Here is a 14,994-nt window from a genome sequence, read left to right as displayed (position 1 = left end):
ACAACAGCAGTTTAACACAGCAAGCCATCGCATAGCAGAACACTTTCGCGCTTGTAATGTACTGTAAATGCTATTGAGCTATTTATGGAATGAATTGTGTGGCCCACCCACTTTTATTCAGGCCCACCTACAATTTCATTTCTGGCTACGCCACTGATCAGGACTTTGAAAAAATTGTGCAAGAAACTGTGTCTATTCTGAAAAAAGAACCACACGGACTTGGAGGAAATTGCAGGCTCAGGTTGCCATTAGACTGTCCTCTAGTCCGTTTTGTTGGGTGCTGGTAATATATTTTCCAAAAACATTTTTCCTCAAAATTTTACAATTTTATTCAAGTAATATTATGATTTTTTTTTCTCGTGAAATTATGACTTTATTCTCGTGATATTACGACTTTTTTACTGAAATATTATGACTTTATTCTCATAAAATTACGACTTCATTCTCGTAATATTATGACTTTTTTCTCGATTACGACTTTATTCTCGTAATATTACGAATTTATTCTCGTAATATTACGACCTTATTCTCAAAATCTCTGATTTTTTCACCTCAATGTGGCCCTAATACTCCGTCGTAGGGGTGCGGGTCTCTAAATCGGAGAAAACTATTATTTCGGGCGGGTGGCAGACGGATGATGCGATTCGGATGACGTCAGAGCCGATCCGCGTATCACTAGTGTTTACGTGGGAAACCGCGCCCTGTACTCCTCCGGGAGCAGCGCACACTTTTGTTTGAGTTATTTGAGTTTGATTTATTTATTTGAGTTTGTCAAGCACTTTTTAAGTTTATTTTTTAAACAATAGAGGTTATTGCGATTTCTTGTTTGTGCTGTGATTTAAAAAAGAAAAAACATTTATCTGCACCTTTATTCCTGTTTACAATCATTTACATAATGTGTTAAGGAATTACCAATGTGTATGGGAACTGACAAAAAAGGTAACGCTTAAAATGTGGCAGCGAAAGGCGTGGTGAAAAATCTTTGGTGCACCTAAATGAAAAAGTTAGGCGCACCAGTGCAACTAATGTAAAAAGTTAGTCTGGAGCCCTGGCATTAGCACTCACTAGCTTTACAGCGGCATTCCAGTATTGAGCTTTGTAGAATGCAAGTATTCCCAAAATTGCGCAATGACCGAATTATCGGACACTCCATTGAATTACTGCACTTTCCTTCCTGGTGCTGAAGAACAGCACCCTAGCCAAGATTTCCCCTGTCACTGCATTCAGACGCGAGTGTAATGAGAGAATGCGTGGGACTGGGAACTCTTGCAGCAAGCTCTTCATCGATTTCTGGACCCTGCACAGACAGACCCTACACTACTGCAAATCAGACGTGGTACTTTTCCCAACTCAATACGAACGGCTCACCTGATAAGGGGTGATACATCACGGGGGAAACTGTAGAATACATGGAAAATGCAGCAGTGCCCCTCTTGCGCAACCGCGTGAAGTATTCCGGAAAAATGGAAGTTATTCTTGTCTGTCTAAAGTAGAGGTGAGTGTTCAAAATCTTAGCGGGCTGAATGATAACACGAAGAACCGCTGAAGTAACTCCGAAATCTGTTCTACTCAGCTGAGATTTCATTTGGCATTTACAGAGGAATTACCCGAAGCATTTGTGTTTATTTATTCACGGAAACCTGCATGTATTCATCTGAAGAAGCAGCGTTTTACCACAGTTGTGATTTGTTCGTATGGTCGGTAAAGCGTGCATATGCTGTTTTGAATATTCTGGAAAAAAACATTCAAGATGAGCTGACTTGTTTTTTACTTCAGCCAAACTGCGTCCCTCAGCAGACACAGCATTCGCTGCCTCAGTTATTGCAGCCCAAGCCTCATTTTTCCTCGCACCAGTCACTCCAGTGGAAACGCTATGAAAAACAACACCTTTTCTGGCTTCAACTTCTGAAACAATCACTTCTATCTCTGCATTTGTAAAAAAAATAAAAATAAAAATTTTTCTTTTTTTACATTTTTCACTTCTCTATCTCTCAGCCATGCTCTGAGCTTGCAACAGGACCGTCCTTATGTGGAGAAATGGGGCGTTGCTTTATGCAAATAGAAAATTGCCGGCACGTGCCTATCAATTAAGAATGATCCAGATTCACCAACATACACACGTGGGTAAGAACAAAAGTGGCTGGTCCGCACGTGTTTTGAATCCGGCGGTAATTTTGCTGCAAACTTTTTCTGCGCACAAAGTAAGAACATTTCTACACACATATTAGTGAATGAGGTCCCAGGTCCCTAAATTCGTTCTGCGGGTCTCTGCATTCCCTCTTCAGATCCTTACATTCCTTCTGCGGGTCCCTGCATTCTCTCTTCTGATCCTTAAATTCCTCTATGGGCTCCTGCATTCCCTCTCCAAGTCCCTACATCCTTTCTATGGCCCTCCCCATTCCATCTCCGGTACCCTCTAAATTAGTTCTACTGGTCCCTGCATTCCCTCTTCAGATCCTTACATTCCTTCTGCAGGTCCCTGATTCCCCCTTCGGATCCTTAAATTCCTCTATGGGTTCCTGCATTCCCCCTCCAAGTCCCTACATTGTTACTAGGGGCCTCTGCATTCCCTCTCCAGGTCCCTAAATTCCTTCTGCAGGTTCCTGCATTCCCTCTTCGGATCCTTACATTCCTTCTGCAGGTTCCTGCATTCCCTCTCCAGGTCCCTACACTCTTTCTATGGTCCCCTGCATTCCCTCTTCGTGTCTCTAAATTCCTTCTGCGGGTCCCTACATTCCCTCTTCGAATCCTTACATTCCTTCTGCAGGTTCCTGCATTCCCTCTTCGGATCCTTACATTCCTTCTGCGGGGTCCTGCATTCCCTCTTCGGATCCTTACATTCCTTCTGCGGGTTTCTGCATTCCTTCTCCAGGTCCCTGCATTCCTTCTGTAGGTCCCTGTATGGTTTTCGCTACTTGGTGTTTATTTCTCACTACCTAGCTGTGGTGAAAATCATGCGGTTTTGCTTTGAACCAACTACTTGCCTAGACGGATTGTATATATGCTACCATTATGACTCAGATGTTTTTATCATGGTGTATTAAAAGTATATGGATAAACATAAGTTGTTTATTTGATCATTAATATTTTGGCTGTTTCCCAATACAAAGTCAGCTGCCTCACTGTCTGCTTCCTTAGAAGGCAGCTCCCTCTGCAGGCATCATCTTAATTGTAAAGGAACCACAAAAGGCAACAAATTTGGGAGGCACTTTGAAGGCAGAATGACACCAGAGTTCACGAAACCAACACGAGATCAGTGTTTGCAGTTACAGCTGAGCTTAACAGCTGACAGACTCTATGCAAATAAATATGGATTCTGTCATTGTGGCCACAATTGTTCTGATTCTCTATTTAAGGGAAAACAAAATTAGTTTTATGTTCAGCTAACTACATAACTATCCACTAGTTTGGCTACTTTTTTTAGTTTTAACCAGATTATCATGATTTCAGTTGTTTGCTGTATGTAAGCCAAGTTAACACTAGCTACGTTGTCCTATTTGGAAGTAATGCGATTACAAGCAAATTAGCTGGCTAGTTCAGTTTAACTGACTGAGGCTTAAAAACATTAAATACATTATTCCAATGTACTTTTAAATGATTGTGTTCACTGTATATTCACATTTCCACAACTTCGCTGGTTTGAGCCGCCATTAATTAAAGGGAAGGGAGAAGTCTGAGGAAATCGCAAAGACCTATGGGATAGCCTTCCAGCTAAAGGATGCATCAGATGCTGCCTTCAAATTTAATCCAAATAACGCACCTTAAAAGCATTTTTGATGACTTCGGTTTGGGAAATGCCTACAAAGGACAAGTGTGAAAAATTGTGAAAATTGTGAAAATGCTGACTTCGTATTGGGACACAGCCATTGTTTAATGTAATTTTCTCTATGTCCCCTTCTCCTTCTCTCCCCCGCCCTCTCTCTCCTTCTCTCTCCCTTCTGTCTCCCGGCCTCTTATCCCCACAGACTCGGTGCCATTCCGGAGGTCTGTATGCTCTCCCATCTTCCTCTGGAGCCTTATCACCATGGGGATGACTCAGCTGCGACTCATATTCTTCATGGGGGCCATGAATAAGATGCTGGAGTTCCTGGTAACCCATGGTGATGCCCATCGTGAGTCCTGCCCACTGAGCCCCTGTCTGCCCATAAGACAAACACCTGACTGGCAGAAACTTAACTGGGTAAAAGATCCAGTATATGGTCTAGAATAGGAGTGTCAAACAGTCCTGGAGGCACAGTATCTCACAGAAGAATTTGAGTCAGTGATTGGCTAAAGAATCCACAAACTGTGTTTCCAAGGTCTCCTAAACTGGCTGCTGACCGAAAAGGAACTTTAAAAGCCTGTAGCCATTGCGGTCCTCCATGACTGGAGTTAAATCTACTGACATTGCAGCCCTCCAGGACTGGAGTTAAACCTGCAGACACTGCAGCCCTGTATGACGGAAGTTAAACCTGTAGACACTGCAACCCTCCAGGACTGGATCTAAACCTGCAGAAGCTGCCTCCCTTCGGGACTGGATCTAAACCTACAAGCAATGTGGCCCTCCATGCCTGGAGTTAAATTCCAGCCCTGGAAACTCCTTTGAGGTCCCTTCCCTACTGAATGACATTGAGTTGTACTGAGTCACAGTGCTGTACTGAACATTGAGCTGTACTGAGTCACAGCGCTGTACTGAACACAGACCTGTACTAGGTCGGTGTGCTGTACTGAACACTGACCCATACTAGGTTGTTCTGCTATACTGAACACTGAGCCGTACTGAGTCACTGTGCCTTACTGAATACTGAGCTGTACTGAGTCGCAGTGCCCTGCTGCTGTCTCTCACTCTCTCTGTCCTTTCTATTTCAGCCTCAGAGGAATTGCAGAAGCAGGTGGAAGAGAAAGGTGAGTTATTTGTTTATGGTCTCTTTCATCCTGCTGGCACACAGTTCCTGTTCCACTAAGAGGCCTCTGATCAGGGTGTCTCTTTTTCTTGTTGTCAGTTGACATCTGCAATGTGTACAATTGAACGTTGGCCATATGCTGTTTAACTGACTGTCACAATTGTGTATTGGCAGTGTCGACGTGGCAGACTTTTTTCTTCTTTTATTTACTTTGCAAGTATTAATGATAGACTGTGCTCTAGTGCTGCGGTGACACTGTTCCGTCACACTAGTGAGTGTCTAATTGCTGTGTTGTGACTGTGAGTAGTGATTGTGTATTTTTTGTGTCATGACAGTGAGTAGTGAGTGTAAAATTACCTTGTTGTAACTTTGAGTTGTGACTGTAATTACTGAGTTGTGATTGTGAGTAGTGAGTGTGTAATTACTGAGGTGTGACTGTGAGTAGTGAGTGTGTAATTGCTGTTTTGTGACTGGGAATAGTGAGTGTGTAATTACTGTGCTTCGACTGTGAGTATTAAGTGTGTAATTTCTGTTGTGACTGAGTAGTGAGTGTGTAATTACTGAGTTTTGACTGTGAGTAGTGAGTGTATATTTCCTGTGTTGTGACTGTGAGTAGTGAGTGTGTAATTGCTGTGCTGTGACTGAGTAGTGAGTGTGGAATTACTGTGTTGTGACTGTGAGTAGTGAGTGTGTAGTGATTGTATTTTTTGTGTCATGACAGTGAGTAGTGTGTAATTACTGTGTTGTAACTGTGAGTAGTGTGTGTAATTACTGAGTTGTGACTGTGAGTAATGAGTGTGTGATTGCTGTGCTGTGACTGCGAGTAGTGAGTGTGTAATTGCTGTGCTGTGACTGTGAGTAGTGAGTGTGTAATTACTGAGTTGTGACTGTGGGTAGTGAGTGTTTAATTACTGAGTTGTGACTGTGAGCAGTGAGTGTGTAATTACTGAGTTTGGACTGTGAGTAGTGAGTGTGTAATTACAGAGTTGTGACTGTGAGTAGTGAGTGTGTAGTAACAAAGTTGTGACTGTGAGTAGTGATTGTATTTTTTGTGTCATGACAGAGAGTAGTGAGTGTGTAATTACTGAGTTGTGACTGAGTAATGAGTGTGTGATTGCTGTGCTGTGACTGAGTAGTGAGTGTGTAATTGCTGTGTTGTGACTGAGTAGTGAGTGTGTAATTGCTGTGTTGTGACTGAGTAGTGAGTGTTTAATAACTGTGTTGTGACTGAGTGTGTAATTGATGTGTTGTGACTATGAATACTGAGTGTGCAATTCCTGTGTTGTGACTGAGTAGTGCGTAATTGCTGTGTTGTGACTGTGAGTAGTGACTGTGTAATTCCTGTGCTGTGACTGAGTACTGAGTGTGTAGTTGCTGTGTTGTGACTGTGAGTAGTGAGTGTGCAATTGCTGTGTTGTGACTGTGAGCAGTGAGTGTGTAAGTCCTGTGTTGTGACTGTGAGTAGTGAGTGTGTAATTACTGAGTTGTAACTGTGAGTAGTGAGTGTGTAATTACTGAGTTGTGACTGAGTAATGAGTGTGTGATTGCTGTGCTGTGACTGAGTAGTGAGTGTGTAATTGCTGTGTTGTGACTGAGTAGTGAGTGTGTAATTGCTGTGTTGTGACTGAGTAGTGAGTGTTTAATAACTGTGTTGTGACTGAGTGTGTAATTGATGTGTTGTGACTATGAATACTGAGTGTGCAATTCCTGTGTTGTGACTGAGTAGTGCGTAATTGCTGTGTTGTGACTGTGAGTAGTGACTGTGTAATTCCTGTGCTGTGACTGAGTACTGAGTGTGTAGTTGCTGTGTTGTGACTGTGAGTAGTGAGTGTGCAATTGCTGTGTTGTGACTGTGAGCAGTGAGTGTGTAAGTCCTGTGTTGTGACTGTGAGTAGTGAGTGTGTAATTACTGAGTTGTAACTGTGAGTAGTGAGTGTGTAATTACTGTGCTATGACTGTGAGAAGTGAGTGTGTAATTACAGAATTGTGACTGTGAGTAGTGAGTGTAATTGCTATGTTGTGACTGTGAGTAGTGCCTGTGTAATTCTTGTGTTGTGACTATGAGTAGTGAGTGTGTAATTTCTGTATTGTGTGTTCTGTCACAGTGGGGTTCTACTCTTCCATCTTCGGAACCCTGCAGCTGCTATGCTTGGTGACCTGTCCTATGATTGGCTACATCATGGATTGGAAAATGAAGGACTGTGTGGAGCACACAAGTGCCCAGATGGAGGGAGAAAAGAGGTGAGGATGAGAGTAGGAGGCAAACAGAAGGGGGGGAATGGAGGAGCGATTGATGGGAGTTTCCATTTTGTTGTTGTACAAACAATAATTCCCTTGTATGCCCGCTCCCCACCCTTCACATATAGATTTCCTGTGCCAGTAAAGAGAGACAAAAAAATTCAGAAAATCACCAATGCCATGCGAGCCTTCACCTTCACCAACCTGCTGCTGGTTATCTTTGGAATCGTCTCTCTTATCGACAACTTACCTTTACAGGTGAGTGAAGAGAATGCAGGTGGAACTACCATACTACTATCACACTCTGTATTAAAATGTTCATAAAGTGCTCTGGACACCTGCAAGAACAACAAGCATGAACTGTATGTATTGCTGTTGTTACGGTTGTTAATGGTAGGGCTGTTGTTGTGCTTCACTCTGGTTTAGCTCCTCACTTTCATCCTCCATACCATGGTGAGAGGGTTCATCCATTCCTGCTGTGGTGGGCTGTATGCCGCTGTGTGAGTACAGCACTCTACAGCCCTTTCATTCACACCTCGCTTAGCGTGTACAGAATCTTTTTCCTTTGTAGCATCTTTTAGCTAGCATTTACAGTATCTATTTCTTTTATAGCATCTTTCAGATAGCATGTACCTTATCTTTTTCCTTTATACCATTTTTAGCTTGCTTAAACAGCCTCTCTGTTATTCACTAAACTTCAATTTCCATGGTTTTGAGAGTGGGTGGTGTCCTGAAATGACACATTCACAACCGCGCCTCCCTCTCCCCCTCTCTCTCTGTCTTACAGGTACCCCTCTAATCACTTTGGGACACTGACAGGCCTGCAGTCGATGATCAGCGCCGTCTTCGCCCTGTTCCAGCAGCTTCTCTTCATCGCCATGGTGGGGCCACTCGAAGGGGACCCATACTGGGTGAGAGAATAACTGTGTGACACCGAGGCACTAATGCTCTGAGATTCTATTAGCCTGATTTATTGCTAACGCTCTAATACACTGTTATACTTCTGGATACTAACTTTAGACTTTGCTGATGCTAACACTGTGACATGCTCTTAATGCTAACACTCTGAAACACTGTTATACTGCACTAATGCACTGACATGCTGTTAGGCTGCGCTATGCTGATACACTGTTAACAATGCTAGAGCTTTGAAATGCTGTTACACTGAGATGCTAATGCTCTAAAATGCTGTGAGATGATGCAAAAAAACTAAGGCGCTAACGCTAATGTTCTGGTACACTTAGAATTAGGTGTCAGCATAATGCTGTGTGACTGATCTCTCTCTCTCTCTTTGTCCAACAACAGATCAACTTTGGTTTGCTGATGTTCTCAATGGCTGGCTTCCTGTTGCCAGGATACCTCCTGTATCTTCGTAGAAACCTGGTCCAGAAGAAGGAGGAGACAGAGAAGGAGGCGACAGGTCACCTAGTACTGGAAAGGGAGGCTCTCCATCAGTTCAACAGCAACGACACCAAACACCATAGGAACGGCCAGATCACTCAGGAAGCTTAGGACAATGTACACAAATCTAAGAATTACACAAAAATTGTGACTTCTTATAATTAATAATTAATTTTTATAACAAGAACTACAGCAGCAATGATAGTTACATTTTTTAAAGGTTTCCAACAGTTTTGTTTCTTCTTGTTATTATTGTTGTTGTTGGTGTCATATGATGTTCATCTAGCTCAAGCCATTTAATTTCAAACCAAAGTCCAAAACACTTGACTTGATTCAGTGTCTCACGTCAGCAAGTTGTGTAGGATTGTTGCTATTATTTGTAGTTTTTGGCCTGCATGGTTCATGTTAGTTCTATTTTTTTGAATGCATGGTTAATATTACTTGTAGTTTTTGGGCTGTGTGGTTAATGTTATAGGATTGGACGATATGTCAAAATTTTCCTATTGGCCACTGTCACCCCTGCAATTGGCGATTACCTATATATTTGTACTGAGGGGGGCGCGGCTCCACGTGGTGTGGCTCCACATCACGGCCTATTTCGAGATTTGAGTAACGGGTGTAGACAGATCGCAGTTCTCCGAAGAAGCAGTATCCAAAATAAATCTGCCTTTAGCTTATCCTCTGACATCCACCATCTATCTTTACTGATCTCTCTTTCAGTATGCCTGCTCTTCTTCAATTAAACAAAATAAATCACCCTGAGATTTTGTCAGCTTGCGGGTTTCAGTGAGTGTAGCAGAGTCAGGCTGAACAGATTCTGACAAAATTTGAAAATAAGTCCTTTGATTAGTCACCTGGTTCATTTTTAAGGTTTAAAAAAAGCATGTACTAGTTAATCATGATAAGCTGCAACCAGCTATGAGTTTATGTCGGGGTCACAACATTCCATTTATAAAATTCTGAAATGATTCATTCCAGACCACTTTCTTACTGTCACTGTCACTCTGGAAAACTGTTGTTGGCTTTGCTTTCTTTTTGGTGCCTGTTCCAAAGGCACGCTGGTACCAAGGAGGTTAAAAGACAATGGCAGTTGGCAGCATAGTATGTAATTAGATAGTAGTGCCTCACCCAATCAGCAGTGTCAATACCTGGTGTATGCACACGTGCAGTGCAACGTGAACATTTTAGACAAGCAGGCTGAAATACAGAGACTGACAGACCCACAGAATGGTTTATAGCTTACTAGCTGCTGGTCACAGCTAAAAAGCAAAGGTCTTTAAATCAGCAAAAAACCAGCAAAAATCCACTGGCTATGGATTCAGCCTATTGCCCATTCTTGATGTATTCGTCCAATCGGCCAATCCTATAATGTTATATTCTTTTTTATTTTGTTTGTATTTGTAACTGTATAGTTATCGTAGATTGAGATGGTATTCCCAACCACAAAGCTTACACACAGACCTATAGCATTATGCCTGAGTTTGTCCACAGCTGTGTCATATATGTGTATTGGAGAGAAAAGCAGTGTATTCAATTGGGAGGAGCCACTGCTTCTCTGACTACCTCTTCTGGATGGTTCTCCATCACACAACAGTGGCCTTTCAAAATAAAAGCATTGAAACTGCTTCAATTGCAATAGTGCAACCTAGAGGAGGTCACCATCCTTGATACTTTTTTATGTGGTAAAACTCCCAAGTCAAAAACTTGTTCACTGCAACAAAAAAAAAAAAGACCTTGCTGAATAATACTGGATGCACTGTATGGTTCTCACATTGCAATTGACTGCCATTATCTTTGTTGAGTTTTTTTTGTTGTTGCAACATACACATCATCAGCATTTTACCAAATGGGAATGCATGTAATCTTCAGCTGGAGGGACAAAGCAGCCAAACTTCATTGTTCATGGAGCCCCCCCCCCCCCCCCCCCAAAAAAAACACCAACATATGCTTAACATCATGATGCCTGATGTGTAGGTCACATTTTACACAGGGGTACAGTCCAGCAGATTTATAACACCTTAACACTGCATTGCACCTTTATTAATCATTCAAAAAGGGTTTGTGTATGACTCATAAAGTATTACATTTTCTTATGAATTATTCATATAGATGGGTCATGTTAAAGAATGTGTTACATGCGCTTAATGAAGGCTGGGAGAATATGTATATACTTTCTGTAAAAGTGTGACCCTGTATTAATTAAAGTGTTAGGGCCATGTTGTCCTTAAACTGGAAGCAAATTAATGTAGAACTATGCAAGTGACATTTAAACGTGAACTACCTCCCAAACAGAATCAAATTGTTGTGATGTTAAATGTTAAATGTGCTGTAAGGCAAGTGGAAATAGTTAAATTCAAACATTCAAGTTTTAAATTTATTTTCATTTTCATAATTCAAATCATCACTGATCATGGAAAGTGTGGCTCACTCAAATTATGTGAAACCACTACAAATGGTTGTGTTTAATATTTCAAAAGTAATTTAGCATCTAAATTCTAACCAATATGTTTGCCAATAGCACACAACTGTTGCTGTTCTGTTCATGGTTTGCACATCTTTCTCTAGAACTGAGACTTGGTTTAAATCCTCAACCACCAGGCTTTTTAAATGTGCTCTGTGGAGTGTTTTGTAGAAAATGGTACATTATGCTGTAGAATTTGTGTTTAACGTGTATTTGAAAAAAGAGAATTGTGTACATGTTATTTGCTTAATCTTGATTGCAACCATGTTTTCTTGTTTCACGGGACTACAAATTCCATGAGGTGCTGGACACTACAGCCAAAGAAAGGGTTTTTTTGAGGCACTGACGTTGAGTAGGTCAGCTGGGAGGACCATCATTGCCATGTCCCACTCCCACAACTCACACATGCATACACACACACACACACACACACACACACAGACACACCATCTGTTGGATAATTCTAGAAGATTGGTCTTGCTTTTGTTGTCTTTGCAATGACCCTTAAAATATTTACATTTTAATTTTAATTTTCATAATATTAATTTCACTTCAAGTCATCCAGATTAAAATAAAGCTGAATATTTCAGTGAACTTTTGTTTCAGTATTCAGCAAATACGTACTTCTGTGTGCTTTGTTTTAGCAGGCAGACTCAGTCACAATGATATGAACTGTACCAACACTATAGAAACTTGTGTGTTCACATCCATTACGAGGCTACAGTGCCCCACCCCCAAGTAACATTATTTTAAAAACTGTGCCTCAGGAATATATATGGCTTTATAACTCTAGATGTCTACAGTGTCACAGAGACTTGGTAAACAAGCATGAAACCATCCAGACCCACGGTGCAACTTGGCAAACTATATTTTTTGGTTGATTTTACGCTCTCATATATGGCAGTTGGTTGAAAATAGACACTTCATGCTACAATCATGATAACGGCAATGACTGTGCTGTGAAGTTTAGGTAGCAAAACAACAAGGCTGAATCCTTTTGACGTAATTTACATGGAAACTATACGCTCAGATTACGCCTAGTTTCACTCACTGTGGCCAAGCGGAATCAATAACGTTTCAGAAAATATATAACGTTAAAAGTCTTCTACTGGGAGTTTTGCCGTTTATTGAGGGTGTGACAGAAAATTTTGGTGCCGCTGACTAATCGAATGTTTTTCACGTTTACCATTCGATTGAGCAAGTACCATTCACAGTACATTTTTATGGGCTAGTGCTGTCAGATTGTCCTAGCTAATTTACATGAACCTTGTACTGCGATCAATAAAGGCTAACAGCACAGTACCACTTACTTCTTGTCACTTGTACCACCACTGTAATGAACTAAAAAAAGGCTACAAACTACCTTTTCTATGAGAAATGTGCTGTCGAGCTCACACGCATACACTTATTTCGTCATTCTAAAGCTCCGTTTTGCCCTCTGTACTATATAGCTAACTAGCTATGGCACGTCCTCACCTCTGTAACGTTATTTGTTGACCTCTGTGTGTCCATACATCTGTTTAGGTGGTTGTAGCTGTGTGTCCTTAGCTCCTATTCATGCGTGCAGGATAGCATCCGTATGCGCTAACTAGGTTAACTAAAGTAAGCGATCCGTACGCGCTAAGGTTAGCTAAAGGTTGTCCGTGAGTGAGTGAGTGACCACAATTTGCCACGCATAGCCCACGGCGCCAGTTCCTGCGCGCCGTGGGAAAAAAATGGCTAAATGAAGCAAGACACTTGAACAATTTACAATAGTAACTTAGGTTAGTTTATTTTCATAATTTATGTACAAATGAAGTGCCACAAAGAAATCTAGGTGAAAATGCAAAAATGAAGTTGTTCTCCTTTAGTTTGCAATGAAATACTGAGTCACAAATGTAAAACAGGTAAAGCTACACATTTCCTGGATCATAAACTCCTTGACCACAAGTGTGCAACATCTGAGGGTGCAGGGTTTTTCCTGCATTAAAATGTCTTAGGAGGGCCGCCTAAATGTTTTTTCAAGCTGCCTAATCCAATCGCACAAAAACAAAAACAATGAAAAACGATGATGAAGTTACACCATTGGTCGGCCGAGTTATGAAGTTATACCATTGGTTGGCCGGATCACGCGTGTTTGGTCCAGCCATATACTAGGTTTGGACCTGGTCTTGTTTACGTTTTGACTGCTTTCAAGTTTATATGCAACCTTAGACACGCTAAATTAACTACAGTAGAATCTGCTTAATTACATAAAAGAATGAAACAGCTTGTCTTCGATCGCACTTGCTGTTGGAAAACATGAGAGCCACAGTTTACCCTTCTGAGGTGTCTCACATTGTAGTGGGCCAGTTACAGATAACATTGATTGTTTACCACCATACTCAGTTAAATTAACCTTTTAATCACACCCTTTGTGCTACATCCTCTACCCCCTTGCCCAGTCAAATTGTCTCACTTTGATATACAGTACCATTGTGTGATATCCTCTACCCCCTACTTCAGTCCAACTCCCCCACACCTTGTTTCTTCCCCCCCAATGTCTGATTACCTCCCCCCCCCTTTCCCCGTGATGTGTTTAAGATAACCATTTGGCCCTTTGTTTCCTTGAAGGAACAGGGTATAAGTATTCACTGTCTTCGTCATTTGTTGGTTCTGTGTTTATCTGTACTTGGGTAACAGACCCACTAGTTCCTTTGCTACATTAAACAACCTATTTTGAAACGAAGACGTGCCTGCATTTATTTTTCTACTTACAAAAGTACGGCGGAATAAATTGAACTCTTAAAAATTCCACACTTGCCACTCAGGCCTCTGCTACCAATGTGATTTTCAACAGAATCCACCTACCTTCTTAAATCTTTATAGGGCAATTGTCAGTTTACTTACGCCTCATCTACTGACTTTTAACTCATAAATATAGATAATTATGTGAAGGAATTCAACATAATTCCATGAAAATATCTGAACTATGCACTAATGGTTTATGCAAATATGTAATATATTTATAATGGAATGAATGGGAAATGGTTTGGCAGTTCGAAGCAAAGACCCAAATCTCCATTATGCAATTAAGTGAATTCTACCTACACTGTTTTGCATGTCTGCAGATTGAACTGAGAAATTAAATTCTGAAAAGCCTTTAATGTTGCGTAGGGTACAAGTAACACCAGTGACAAAAACAATAGTGCAGGCATTTGAGGGAATTACATTACAGGCATTTAGCAGACGCTCTTATCCAGAGCGATGTACAACAAGTGCATTGGTTCACGATGTAGAGGTGCAAAAGAAACACTAGAGTGAAGTAAGGATCGTAGTGCCAGAAGTGACCACATCGATCAGGACTCCAACCCTGTAGAGTACGCTGTTCAGCAAACAAGAATCCTACCAAGTACAAACTAGCACTTTTGCCTAATCAGACAAAAACAACAATCCTGCCAAATACACAAACGTAATCATATTATCCTAACTAGGTACAGTGAGCTAAACTATAGGCTAGGGAGGGGTGGGGAGAGGTGCAGCCTGAAGAGATGAGTCTTCAGTCTGCGCTTGAAGGTGGTAAGATTCTCTGCTGTTATGACCGCCACGGGGAGGTCATTCCAGCAGCGAGGGGCCAGGACAGACAGCAGACGGGAGCGGGAAGTACAGACGCGAAGAGGGGGAGGTGCCAAGCGTCCAGAGGTGGCAGAACGGAGAGGTCTGGCTGGTGTGTAGGGTCTGATGATCCTCTGGATGTACCCTGGTGCTGACCCCTTAGCTGCCTGGTATGCAAGCACCAAGGTCTTAAATTTGATGCGAGCCATAACAGGCAGCCAGTGGAGGTCAGTGAGCAGGGGGGTGACATGGGAATGTCTGGGGAGGTTGTAGACCAGACGTGCTGCAGCATTCTGGATGAGCTGCAGGGGTCTGATGGCGGATGCTGGCAGACCAGCCAGTAGTGAGTTGCAGTAGTCCAGGCGGGACAGGACCATCGCTTGAACCAGGAGCTGGGTTGCGTAGGTGGTGAGGAAGGGGCGGATTCTCCGGATGTTG

General features: G+C 41.9%; 1 protein-coding gene across 2 annotated transcripts in view; it reads left to right on the top strand.

Annotated features, from left to right (window-relative positions):
• slc43a1a (solute carrier family 43 member 1a) overlaps positions 1-11,224 on the top strand; it is a 40,704-nt gene extending 29,480 nt beyond the window's left edge. The window contains exons 10-16 of one of the 2 annotated variants that reach the window (XM_035424355.1): positions 3,966-4,112; positions 4,849-4,884; positions 6,989-7,124; positions 7,250-7,379; positions 7,548-7,621; positions 7,909-8,032; positions 8,427-11,224. In XM_035424355.1, coding sequence (XP_035280246.1) covers positions 3,966-4,112; positions 4,849-4,884; positions 6,989-7,124; positions 7,250-7,379; positions 7,548-7,621; positions 7,909-8,032; positions 8,427-8,633 — 854 coding nt within the window. In that variant the 3' untranslated portion in view covers positions 8,634-11,224. The remainder of the gene's footprint in view (positions 1-3,965; positions 4,113-4,848; positions 4,885-6,988; positions 7,125-7,249; positions 7,380-7,547; positions 7,622-7,908; positions 8,033-8,426) is intronic. The other variant, XR_004765983.1, reaches the window with a different exon arrangement.
• Positions 11,225-14,994: the final 3,770 nt, after the last annotated feature.

The sequence above is a fragment of the Anguilla anguilla genome, chromosome 7 (assembly GCF_013347855.1).
Source record: "Anguilla anguilla isolate fAngAng1 chromosome 7, fAngAng1.pri, whole genome shotgun sequence".
NCBI lineage: Eukaryota > Metazoa > Chordata > Actinopteri > Anguilliformes > Anguillidae > Anguilla > Anguilla anguilla.
This window is presented reverse-complemented; position numbering and strand designations above follow the sequence as displayed.